The sequence below is a fragment of the Psammomys obesus genome, unplaced genomic scaffold (assembly GCF_907164565.1).
Source record: "Psammomys obesus unplaced genomic scaffold, mPsaObe1.curated_primary_1811, whole genome shotgun sequence".
Taxonomy (NCBI): Eukaryota; Metazoa; Chordata; class Mammalia; order Rodentia; family Muridae; genus Psammomys; species Psammomys obesus.
The window spans coordinates 32,268,671-32,280,765 of NW_026596046.1; the positions used below are offsets into that span (position 1 = coordinate 32,268,671).

The 12,095-nt window shown below is 41.3% G+C and overlaps 1 protein-coding gene across 1 annotated transcript in view; it reads left to right on the plus strand.

Annotated features, from left to right (window-relative positions):
• Positions 1-12,095, plus strand: part of Ints4 (integrator complex subunit 4) — a 76,571-nt gene that overhangs the window by 12,053 nt on the left and 52,423 nt on the right. The window contains exon 4 of the mRNA XM_055623302.1: positions 6,434-6,540. Coding sequence (XP_055479277.1) covers positions 6,434-6,540 — 107 coding nt within the window. The remainder of the gene's footprint in view (positions 1-6,433; positions 6,541-12,095) is intronic.

Here is a 12,095-nt window from a genome sequence, read left to right on the forward strand (position 1 = left end):
ACTTAATTTTATTTATTTTTTTGAGATAATGTCTTATTGTGTAGCCCAGGCTGGCTTGGAACTCACAGAGATTCACCTGCCTCTGCTTCCTCAGTGCTAGAGTCAAAGTTGTGCACCACAACACCTATCCTTATCTAATTTTATGTATTTACAAAATTCTGTAATAGTTAGTGTCACAATTGCCTTATATTTATTTTAAAATTCACCAAGAAAAACTATGGTTTACAGATGGTAGAAACTAACTCCATAGGTATCAAGTGAGTTGTTAGTTATTTAGGTAAGAGTTGGTAGAACTGAGAACTTGATCCATTGTCTTTTCTTTTTCTTTTTCTCTTTTTGTTTTTTTGAGACAGGGTCTTACTATGTAGTTCTGGTTCTTGAACCCACAGGGATCCTCTTTCCTCTGCCTCCCAAGTGCTGGTATTAAAGGAGTGTGCCACCGTACCCAGCTGCAATATCCTTTCTTATATACTAGGGTTAACTTGAAATATTTTACCTCCAAAGTGGAAACATAAAAGAGTCTTAGTCAGTGTTTTATTGCTGTGAAGAAGCACCATGATCTGAGCAACTCTTATAAAGGAAAACATTTATTTGGTGCTGGCTTAACTTTCAGAGGTTTAGTCCATTATCATCATGGTGGGAAGCATGGCTGCATGCAGGCAGACACGGTGCTGGAGAAGGAGCTGTAAGTTCTACATATTGATCCTAAGGCAGCAGGCAGGAAGAGAAAGATCCACTGGACCTGGCTTGGGCTTGTGAAATCTCAAAGCCCAGCCCCAGTGACACACTTCCTCCATCAAATGGTGTCACTTTCTAAGCATTCAAATATATGGGCCTTTGGGGACCAATCTTATCTAACCACCCTGTTTCACTCCCTGGCCCCCATAGGCTTGTAGCCCTAACATAATGCAGAACTGCACTCAGTCCAACTTCAAAAGTTCCCATCGTCTATAACAGTCTCAAACTTGCCTAAAAGTTCAAAGTTTCTTCTGAGATTCATATAATCTCTTAACTGTAAAATCAAAATCAAAAAAGGAGATCTCATATAATGGCACAGGCTATACATTACCATTCCAAAAGGGAAGAAAGGGAACATGGTGAGAAAATACTGGACCAAAGAAAGACCAAAAGCCAGCTGGACAAAACGCCAAACTCTGCATCTCAGTCTGAAGTCAAAGCACCTTTTTGGGTCTCCAACTCCTTTCAGCTTTGTTGACTGAAACACACTTTTCTACCTGGGCTGGTTCCATACCCTCTTAGTAGCTCTCCTTGCAGTCATTCTACAATTCTGGCATCTCCAATATCCTGGGGTCTCCAGTGACATTCAGGCTTGACTTTCACAATTTCACGTAACGGCCTTTCTGGGCCTCCATGCAGGGACACCCTGAAACACGCCTGGCCTCAGGAGCTTTCCTTGGCTGCTGAGGGAGAACCCACAACCCCTCTTTTTGAACCCTTGATTCTAAAGCAGAGCCATGTGGTTGAGGCTGCCAGGTTCTGCCTCCTGGAGCTGGAACTTGGCTCCATTATTTCAAATACATTTCACCAGCTTTCTGTGTTTGATGGTTCCTGAACTTCACTTCCGAAACTTCTCCTGGTTAATTTCTTTTCACAAGTTGGGCCACCTTTCCTTTTATTCCTTTTAGCTTTGGCGTCGTTTAACCCTTTCCTCTCCTGAGTACTGAATTTAGCTCCATTACGCTTCCTGGGGTGGTGCTCTTTTGCTCCTCAACTGTGTATTTTGTATTTTTCCTTGTTCAGTTTGCTTCTTTTCATTATAGATCTGCATAAGAGTGGCCACCTGACACAGTCAATGCTGGGTTGTCTTGAAAGCTCTTCAGTTTAGCCTCTGGCAGATTTTTTTTACTTTGTTTGGAAAAGAGCAGAAAGCAGCCACATGTTTTGCTAAAATAGCTCAAGAATGATCCAAGGCCACTTACTAACATTCTTCTCCTCTAAAATCTCTTGAGCCGGGCCACCATAATCTACATTGCTCTCAGCACCACTGTTTTCCACGTTCTTACTAGCATGGTTCATTAAGCTCTATTTAAAATATTCAGCTGCTTTCTGAACCCAAAGCCCCAAAGTCTGCATTTCACCAACCAGCAGCATGGTCAAACCTGCCACAGCAATACTCGCCTTCTGACGCTGACTTCTGTCTTAGTCAGTGCTCTGTTGCTGTGACGAGGCACTGTGACCACAACGCTTACAAAGGAAAGCAGTTAATTGGGGTTGGCTTACCGTTTCAGAGACTTGTTCCATCTTTGTCATGGCGAGGAAGCAAGTGGCAAGCAGGCGCGGTTCTAGAGAGGTAGCTTAAAGTTCTCCATCTCCATCTGTAGACAGCAAGAAGAGAGAGAGCCATTGGAGGAGGCTTGGGCTTTTGAAACCCAGAGCCCACCCCAGTGATAAACTTCCTTTAACAAGGCCACACCTCCTAATCCTTTCAAATAGTGCCACTCCTTAAGCATTCAAATATATGAGCCTTTGGGGCCATTCTTATTCAAACCACTACAGAGAATTTTGATGTTAACCTTATTCTAGCCTTTAAAAGAGACTCAGATTATACAGCATCCATGGCATATAGCTAGTTTGTTTGTTTGTTTGTTTGTTTTTTGCTAAATTGTCTAATTCTGTCTCTTAATCATTGCCTAGAAATTTTATCTATCAGTCTCCTGAATTTCAAGTTTTTGACCCTCCAAGATGTGCAGGGGATAGAATGTGAAGGAACCATAGAGAGCATGTAGATGAGCTCAGTGAAGTAAGTTACTATTCAAGTCAGCTTGATAGTTTGTAGACATCCTAAATCAAGAGGCTCCGAGTTATTTAGCCTACTGTATACCTTGAATTCAAAGGGTGTGAGTCATACTCTGTTCTAAAAGTTTTTCATTTTAGTTCATATATCTGTGCACATGTGGGCTACAACTCCTTGGCAAGCACTGGATGAGGTCATTGAGGTATAGTACATACTTGCATCTTCAGAGCTTACTGTGCATAATGACACAAGTGCGGTTTAGAGCAATAGAGTTAGTGTACTGTGAAAGTAAAGCTGAGGCTGAGATCTGTGCTACCTGGAAGGATCTAAGATCACTGGGTGAGGAGGTAGGTTTGTAGGCAGAGGTGGAGCCGCTGTGGCACCTGTGGCTCATAGTCCCAGGAGGCTGGAGAACCTGGAACTCAAGGTCAGCTTTAGCTACTTGGTATGTTTCAGGCCAAGGAGAGGGAACATACCAATGCAAGGCAAAGAGCTGGGAAAATTCAGGACGTATTTAAGGAATTGAATGGTTTTTTGTTTTGCTTTTTTTTCTTTTGACATATCATCAGGTAGTAGTAAGATGCTTTGAAGGTAAATGTAAGTCTTGAGTGCTGAGGAATTGAATGGTATTTAATAGGCAGTATAGGACAGTGAAGTTTTTTTGGTTGAGGGTATACAGTGATCAAGCCAAGTTTTAGAAAGAACCTTGGGGAATTTGGTTTACTATTGGGGCATCCTTTACTGTCCATGTGGAAATGTCCAGTTTGTAGTAGCATTGTGGCTCAGAAACTCAGGAGAGAAGCTAGGATTCAGGATTTAAAGGCTTATTTTTGTTTTGTTATGCCCAGTTCTCAGACCCCAAAAGACCAGGAATAAATAGACTCCACTGTAAAAACATGAGGTTTTTTAATTGTATATGCTTTGAACAGGGGCACAAACCTCCTGTGGAAACAGAGGAATGCAGCCCTGAGGTCTAGGGGTACAGAGTTTTTAAGATTAAAAAAAACGCAAGCAGTGATGTATATGCTTTACATGAGTGGGTAAAGGAAATTGACTTTTGAAATGATTGGTCCACTTTAGGTGCCAAGACTACAAACAGTCTGGCCTGGTCATATGGGCTGGTTTCCTACAACTGTATAATTAGAGGGTGGAGAAAGAATGCAATAAAGCTGGTTCTTCCTCTCAGGACATTACTGGACATGTCTCCACCCAGCTAGCCTTAGTTCAGACCTTAAACTTTAAAATGATAGCCACCGATTTTTAATCTTTTGGCCTCTCAGTTTATGTGAATGTATGTGTGTGTGCCACATGTGTGTAGGTGTCCTTGGAGCCAGAAAAGGGTGTTGGATTTCTGGGAGCTGGAATCACAGGCAGTTGTGAGCTGCCTGACAAGGGTGCTGGGAAACAGATTTCAGTCCTCTAGATTAGGGGCAAGCTCTCTTAACCACTGAGCCAGCTCTGGCTTGGGATTCAAGATTTAGATTCGATTTTTGATTTGTCTGAGATAAGTTTTATAACTTTTAGTTAGTGTTTCATGGATGTTATATAAAGTTATGTTTCTAAGGAATAAATCAGTATGGTCATAGTGGGGATGCTGTAGCCTCTTCTGTTTCCTGTGAGTACCATTTCATAGCTGTGGCTTGTTTCATACTTGAGTCCTTCTGCAGTTTGAACTGAGGGCCATGCACATGGTAGGCAAGTGTTTTACTGTAGAACTAAACTTTTAACTATGCCCAAGTTCTCTCAAATCACTTAAAATCCTCTTATATTCCATCGACATTATAAGGACTGTATTTTGAAAGACAGAAGATCATGCCTGTATGTATGTATGTGCTGTTTGTTTGCTCAGGTTTTAATATGGCTTTACATGTTTTTTATGAAACAATTCCTCTGCTCATGCTAGCCAGTAATTTCAGCTGGTGGCAGATTTGTTTAATATTCACTTTCGAACACCCATTGGATCATTGTGAGGAGAAAAATACTTCAAAAGCATGCATACAATTATAGAAGTTCCAGAAGAGCCTTTATATAAAGAAATGATCTGGTTGAGAAGATTGACATAGGTCTTTTGTTAATTTGATTGTTTGTTTGTTTTTTGATTTAGCTCTGTGCCATTTATTAGATATTTATTGGGCACATAATGAGTTATTCTAGATTTTGAGACAATGGAGATGAATAAAGACAGTCTTTGTCTTCAAGTATCTTTCTGTTTCTGGTTTAGTGTGATGTGAGACCAAGAGGAGGTGGAGAATTAATTCTGTTGGGGATTAGGATAAACTCCAAGGATTATTAGGTGCTCCTGGAAGGCAGGGAAGACACTTTCTAGGTAGTAAAGTTAGCCTGAGAGAGATGAGGAATTAGAAATGCAGGAGTTGGAAAAAGTACTAGAAAAGACTTGCAATTGTAGACAGCCAGGTGTTGTGGCACACACCTGTGTTTCCAACTTGGGGAGGTAGAGACAGCAGGATCAGGAGTTCTGGATCACCTTTGGCTGAAGGACTCTATGAGACCCTGTTATTAAAAATGAAAATCCCCACCGTTCACTTCTACCAATGAAGACTCAGGAGCCAGATGCTGGGGTGAAAACCTACTGGCTCAGAGAGGCAGAGAAAGCTCCCAGCTGACCTTCCTTCTCAGCTCATGTCCTGAAGGAAAAGGCCCAAAACCAAAAGCTAAAAGCTCCCATAGCCAAAAGGCCAAAAGCCCAAGGCCAAAGCTTGCTAGCTCAGCTAACAGCCCAGGAGGAAAAGCCTGACAGCCCAGGAGGAAAAAGCCAAAGCTCTTTCTTCTTCCCCATGCTGCCTTAAATACCCTTCAACTCAAAATCCCTCCTTTCTGTTTACTCCCTGTCAGCTGGTTACTTGCTGGTTACTTCTACTTTATTAAAGCTTATGTACAGAAAGCTCTTGTATTAAAAGTGTGTCCTAGCCCTAACCACACCATATTCACCTGTTTATGATAAATAGAAAGTTGTTGAATTAAAGGTATATATTAGGGCTGAACCACACCACACCAAAAAAAGGTTTTTACAGCTTACAATCTTGGGGTTCAAAATGGGATCAAATATCCTGTAACAAGACTGTGTCTCAAATCAAACAAGGAAAGAGTTGAAAACTTGAAGGAGTAAGTTAAAGTACAGGTCAGAGGCCATAGGAGGCCTGCTGTGGCTGCCTATTTGGAGTTTGCTTGGAAGGCTTTTTTGTTTTTGTTTTCAAGACAGTTTCTCAGTGGAACTAGCTTTGTAACTCAGAGATCCACCTGCCTCTGCCTCCCAAGCCCTGGGACCAAAGGTGTGTGCCATCACACTCAGCTCAAGGTACCATTTATTGTTTGTTTGACACAGGGAATGTTTTCCTGCTTTAATCAACTCTTCTAATTCAGTAGCCATGTCTAGTCCTTTGTGGAAGGCTGTTTAATTCATCACATAACTGTTTTTAGAGGACCTACCTTGTGCATAGGACTATGCTCTATCTCATGGAAGTCTCAAATTTTCAAGACCCAATTCCTTTGGAAATTTAGCTTTTAGTTGAGGGCATGAAAGATTAGATAGAAATGAATGAATGAATGAATGAATGAATGAATGAATGAATGAATGAATCTACTTTCCTTCCCAAAGTAAATTGGTGTTGCCAATGGTCCCTTTTGAAACTTTGTAACTCTACCTTTCCTCTTTTCTAGAGTCTCATCAAGTCCTAGCTCAGCTGTTAGACACTTTGCTTGCAATTGGCAGTAAGCTACCAGAGAATCAAGCTACCCAGGTGCGACTGGTGGATGTGGCCTGCAAGGTAAGAGGATAATGATCTTTATCCTGGAACAGAGGGGCTGTTGGAGCTTTGTGTAGTCTGCCCAGTGTGGTCCTCAGTGTGAGGAGCATGAGGACGCTCAGTGACTGAAAAGCTGCTCTTTTTAGTTCTTGGTGTTGGGTGGAAATTAAGCTAACATGCTGTAGTAATTCTTTAAAACAAAGACATTTCCGTATTTATTGGGTGTACGGGACAGCAGAGCCATAGCACATATTCAAAATTGCAGGATGGCTTTCTCCATCCACCTTGTGTGTTTTCCAGAACCTGGCTGCCAGAGCCTTTACCCACCAACCAACCTGCTGCCCTGCTGTGATGATTCTTATGAGAAATCAGGCCTGGATTAAAGTAGTGGAAAGATGGAAAGTTTGAGTAGATTTTGAGATTTAGGAAGTAGTCTTAAATCGATTGAGTTAGTTTATTTACTATTTGTTTTTATTTTTTCTGATCCAGGCTGACCTCAAACTCACTTGAGTTCCACTTGTCTTTGCCTCACAGGGCATGCACGAACCAGACCAAACCTGTTTTTATTTCTGATGTAGACTGTTACTGTTATTAGAGGTCTGATTTGGTTACTTACCCTATTAATGTGAAAATGATGACACTTTGCAGCCCAACAGAGTGTACGCCAGACAGCTGGATGTCTTTTAAAGAATCTGGATGTGGTGGGGAGGGTATGTTTGCCTATGAGTGTTTGTGTAAGCCAGACGTCCTTCCTTTACTGCTCTCTACTTTATTTTTGAGACAAGGTCTTTTGCTGATCTTGGAGTTCTCACTTTTGTCCCATGAGCTCCTAGGACCTGTCTGTCTCTGCCCCTACTGCACTGGGGTTACAGGGCAGGAGGCTGCCACGACCAGGGGGATTGGAATCAAGTCTCTGTGCTTGAGTAACAACTACTTTACTCACAGAGCCATAGCCCTAGTCCCACTTGGCAGTGCTTCACGATGCTGCCTGTGAGGTAAGAAATGACCTGTGGGGGAAGGACGTCATCCTAACATTTTACTTGAGGTCTGGAGGCTATGATTCAGTGTGCTAAGATTGAGTAATATGTTGGTTATGCGTCATTGTTGCCTGGATACCTTAATAGAGGCTAGAAGGTTTTAGTTCATTTGAAAATCAAGTAAAGTATGACAGTGTGACAAACCTTCCAGGGGCTGATTCAGTCAGCAGTTTGGTTATGAAAAATGCCTCCATGCTAAATATAGTCACCTTAAAAACAAATAATTGATGGTAATTGTGCCTCATATCTTGGTTTCAATTTTCTGAACAGTATCATATTTTCATGGCTATTTTGAGCACTTATATGTGAGGCTTTGTGGAGACATAAGAGTAGGTTTAATATTTTAAAATATATTATTCTCTCTCTCTGTGTGTGTATGTTAGGGCATGAGCAGAGGTCAAGATAACAATTTTGTACAGTTGATTCTCTTTCCACCTTTATGTGGCTTCCAAGGATTGAACTCAGTTTGCTAGGCTTTCGAGGCGAGTACCCTTAACCTGCTAAGCCATCTCATCAGCCCTCACAGTTTTCTTTTCTTAGCTAATGTGCAGGCAAAGAATTAACTGGAGTAAAATGCTTGATGGGACATTTTTGGATTTCTTTCTCCCTCCCTCCCTCCCTCCCTCCCTCCCTCCCTCCCTCCCTCCCTTCCTTCCTTTTCCCTTTTTCCCTGTTTTTTGAGACAGGATTTCTCTGTGTAGCCTTGGCTGTCCTGGACTCTCTTTGTAGACCAGGATGGGCTTGAACTCACAGAGATCTGCCTGCCTCTGCCTTCCCAAGTGCTGGGATTACAGGCATGTGCCGTTGCACCTGGCTAGATTTTTTTTTTTTTTTCTGTGTTGAGATTAGAATCCAAGGCTTCAGGCATGGTAGGCAAGACTTGCTACTAGTGACTCATACTCAGCCCCTGAGTGAGCCATTTTTGCAATGGGCATTTGCATGCTGAGAGCCCAGCTTCTTGGAAAGGTGCCTTTTCATTGAATTTTCTTTGTCTCCTGCCCATGTAAATCTATGGGATTGAAACACAAGTTTTCTAAACATGTATTCTGTGTATGAGGTAAAACTTTGCTAACATTTGTGAAACAGTGTATATGTTTCTTTTTTTAAAAAATGTATTTTTTATTAATTTTTATTAATTACTGTTTATTCACTTTGTATCCCAGCTGTAGCCTCCCCTTCTTCCCCTTCCAATTTTACCCTCCCTCCCACATCTCCCATGTCCCTCTCCAAGTCCACTAATAGGGGAGTCCTGCTCCCCTTCCCTCTGACACTAGCTTATCAGGTCTCATCAGAACTGGCTGCATTGTCTTCCTCTGTGGCCTGGTAAGGCTTGCTCCCCGCTCAGGGGGAAGTGATCAGAGAGCCAGCCATTGAATTCATGTCAGAGACAGTCCTGTTCCCTTTACTAAGGAACCCAGTTGGAGACTAAGCTTCCATGGGCTACATCTGAGCAGGGCTTCCAGGTTATCTCCATGCATGGTCCCTGGTTGGAGTATCAGTCTCAGAAAAGACCCCTGGGCCCAGATTTTTTGATTCTGTTGCTCTCCTTGTGGAGCTCTTGTCCCCTCCAGGTCTTTCTGTCTGCCCCCTTCTTTCATAAGATTCCCTGCACTCTGCCCAAAGTTTGGCTATGAGTCTCAGCATCTGCTTTGATACTCTGCTGGGTAGAGTCTTTCAGAGGCCCTCTGTGGTAGACTCCTGTTCTGTTCCCTGTTTTTTCCCTCTTCCGATGTCCGTCACATTTGCCTTTCTGAGTGAGGATTGAGCATCTTACCCAGGGTCCTCCTTTCTTAACTTCTTCAGGTGTACAGATTTTAGTATGTTTATCCTATATTATATGTCTAATGTCCACTTGTAAGTAAGTATATACCATGTGTGTCTTTCTGCCTCTGGGATACCTTACTCAGGATAATCTTTTCTAGTTCCCACCATTTGCCTGCAAATTTCATGATTTCCTTATTTTTACAATTTCTGTATCCATTCCTCACTTGAGGGACACCTGGGTTGTTTCCAGATTCTAGATATTACGAATAAAGCTGCTATGAACATGGTTGAGCAAATGTCCTTGTTGTGTACTTGAGCATATTTTGGATATATGCCTAGGAGTGGTATAGCTGGATCTTGAGGAAGCACTATTTCTAATTGTCTGAGAAAGCACCAGCCTCCAGATGATCTGTTGTTGTAAAGGATCATTTTGGAAAATCTGGGTTTTTTTGTTTCTCCATATGAAGTTGAGAATTGTTCTTTCAGTTCTGTAAAGAATTGTGTTGGTATTTTGATGGGAATTGCATTGAATCTGTATTGCTTTTGGCAGGATGGCCATTTTCACTATGTTAATCCTACCAATTCATGAGCATGGGAGAGCTTTCCATCTTCTGATATCTTCTTCAATTTCTTTCTTCAGAGACTTGAAGTTCTTTTTGAACAGGTCTTTCACTTGCTTGGTTTGAGTCACACCAATGTACTTTATGTTATTAGTGGCTATTGTGAAGGGTGGTGTTTCCCTAATTTCTTTCTCAGCCCTTTTGTCTTTGGTATACAGGAGGGCTACTGATTTTTTTTTTTTTGTTAATTTTGTATACAGCCACTTTGCTGAAGGTGTTTATCAGCTGAAGGAGTTCTCTGGTTAAATTTTTGGGGTCACTCATGTACACTATCATATCATCTGTAAATAGTGATACTTTGACTCCTTCCTTTCCGATTTGTATCCCCTTGATCGCCTTTAGTTGTCTTATTGCTCTAGCTAGGACTTCAAGGACTATGTTGAGATATGGAGAGAGTCGGCAGCCTTGCCTTGTTCCTGGTTTCAGTGGGATTCATTTACGTTTCTCTCCACTTAGTTTGATGTTGGCTATAGGCTTGCTGTATATTGTCTTTACTATGTTTAGGAAAGTACCTTGTATCCCTGATCTCTTCAAGACTTTAAACATCAGTGGGTGTTGGATTTTGTCAAATGCTTTTTCAGCATCTAAGGAGATGATCATGTGGTTTTTCTCCTTCAGTTTGTTTATATAGTGAATTACATTGATGGAGTTCCCTATTTTGAACCACCCCTGCATACTTGGCTGTTTTTGTTTTTGTTTTGTTTTTTAAATGCCACGTTTGGGTCAGTTATGTGGCACAGAGGTAGAAAGCTTGCCTGGCATGCACCATGACCTCGCATTCATTTCCAATATCACAAAACAAAACAAAGCAAATACAGTTGTAAAGATTTATTTTCTTACGAGCCATTTGAAAGTAAGCTGTCAGCTCAGTACACGCCTTTAATTTCAGCACTCAACGAGGCAGAGGCAGGTGGATTGCTGTGACTTGGAAGCCAACCTGGTGTACAAAGGGAATCCAGGACAGCCAAGGCTATACAGAGAAACCCTGTCTCAAAAAGAAAGCGAAAAAGAAAGTAAGCAGTCAACATGATGGCTCATTAACCTAGAATACTTCAGTGTGTGTGCTGTAAAAATTCTGTTTAAATGACCTCAATAGTACCATCAGATTTAGGACTAGCAGTGGCATATTACTAGCGTGAAACCTCCAGGCCCTCAGATTATTCTCCATAATATCTCTTAGTATAAAAATCATTAACTACATTTTAACTGTCATATCTTAATAGTCACCTTGAATTTAGAATAATTCCTGTGTGTTGCCTTGATTTTATAACCTTGGCATTTTGATAATTAAGGGATTGTTACTTTGTAGAACATCCTGGAAAATGTGTTTGCCTGATGACTTTTCTTGATTATATTAAAGCTGCCTTATCTTTCACAAAGCTGTGAAACAGTTAACATTGCACAGTATTAGGGATACATTTTTTATTTTTCAGTACTGGTAATTTACTTTGATCATTAGTTGACTGGTATCTGTCAGCTTTCACTATAAAGTTATTTTTTTTTTTCCTCTGAAATTAGTATTTCATAGGGAGGTACTTTGAAACTGTGTATTCTGATGCCAAAGTTTCAATTTATATTCATCTTGAGTTTATTGTTTTTACCTGGTGGCATGTAATCTCTTACTGTTATTTCTCCAGTGTGACTAAGTGGCTACCTCCTGAAGCGTGTGCATGTGTCTTTGACTTCTCTCTACTGTTCTTTAGTAGTTACATTTGGGGGTGGATACAGTAAGATATTCCAGATACGGCTTGTGCTTTCTTTGCTCTAGTCCTGGCATCAACTTCTAGCTGAGAGCACAGTGTATGAAGATTTATCTCCTGTGTGATTCTAGATCCTGCCAGGTTGCTAGTGAGTATTGCCTGTCACAGTCGTTAGCTCTGTTGTTCTATTTGATTAATTATTGGTTGGTTGGTTGCAGTGCTGGAAGGGATTGAACCCCGTGCCCATGTCAGGCTAGGTAAGTGTTCTGCCCCTGAGCTACAGCCCCAGCCCAGTTATTCTTTAGTTATGAAATTGGGAATTATTGAGTTAGATCATGAGAAGAGGGACATATTATTTTTAAGAATACTTGAAGAGATTCTGTTTCCACATCAGAGAGAGAGAGGAAGACAGAATGACAGAGATATGGGACAGGGACAGGGGTCAAGAAGGAAGG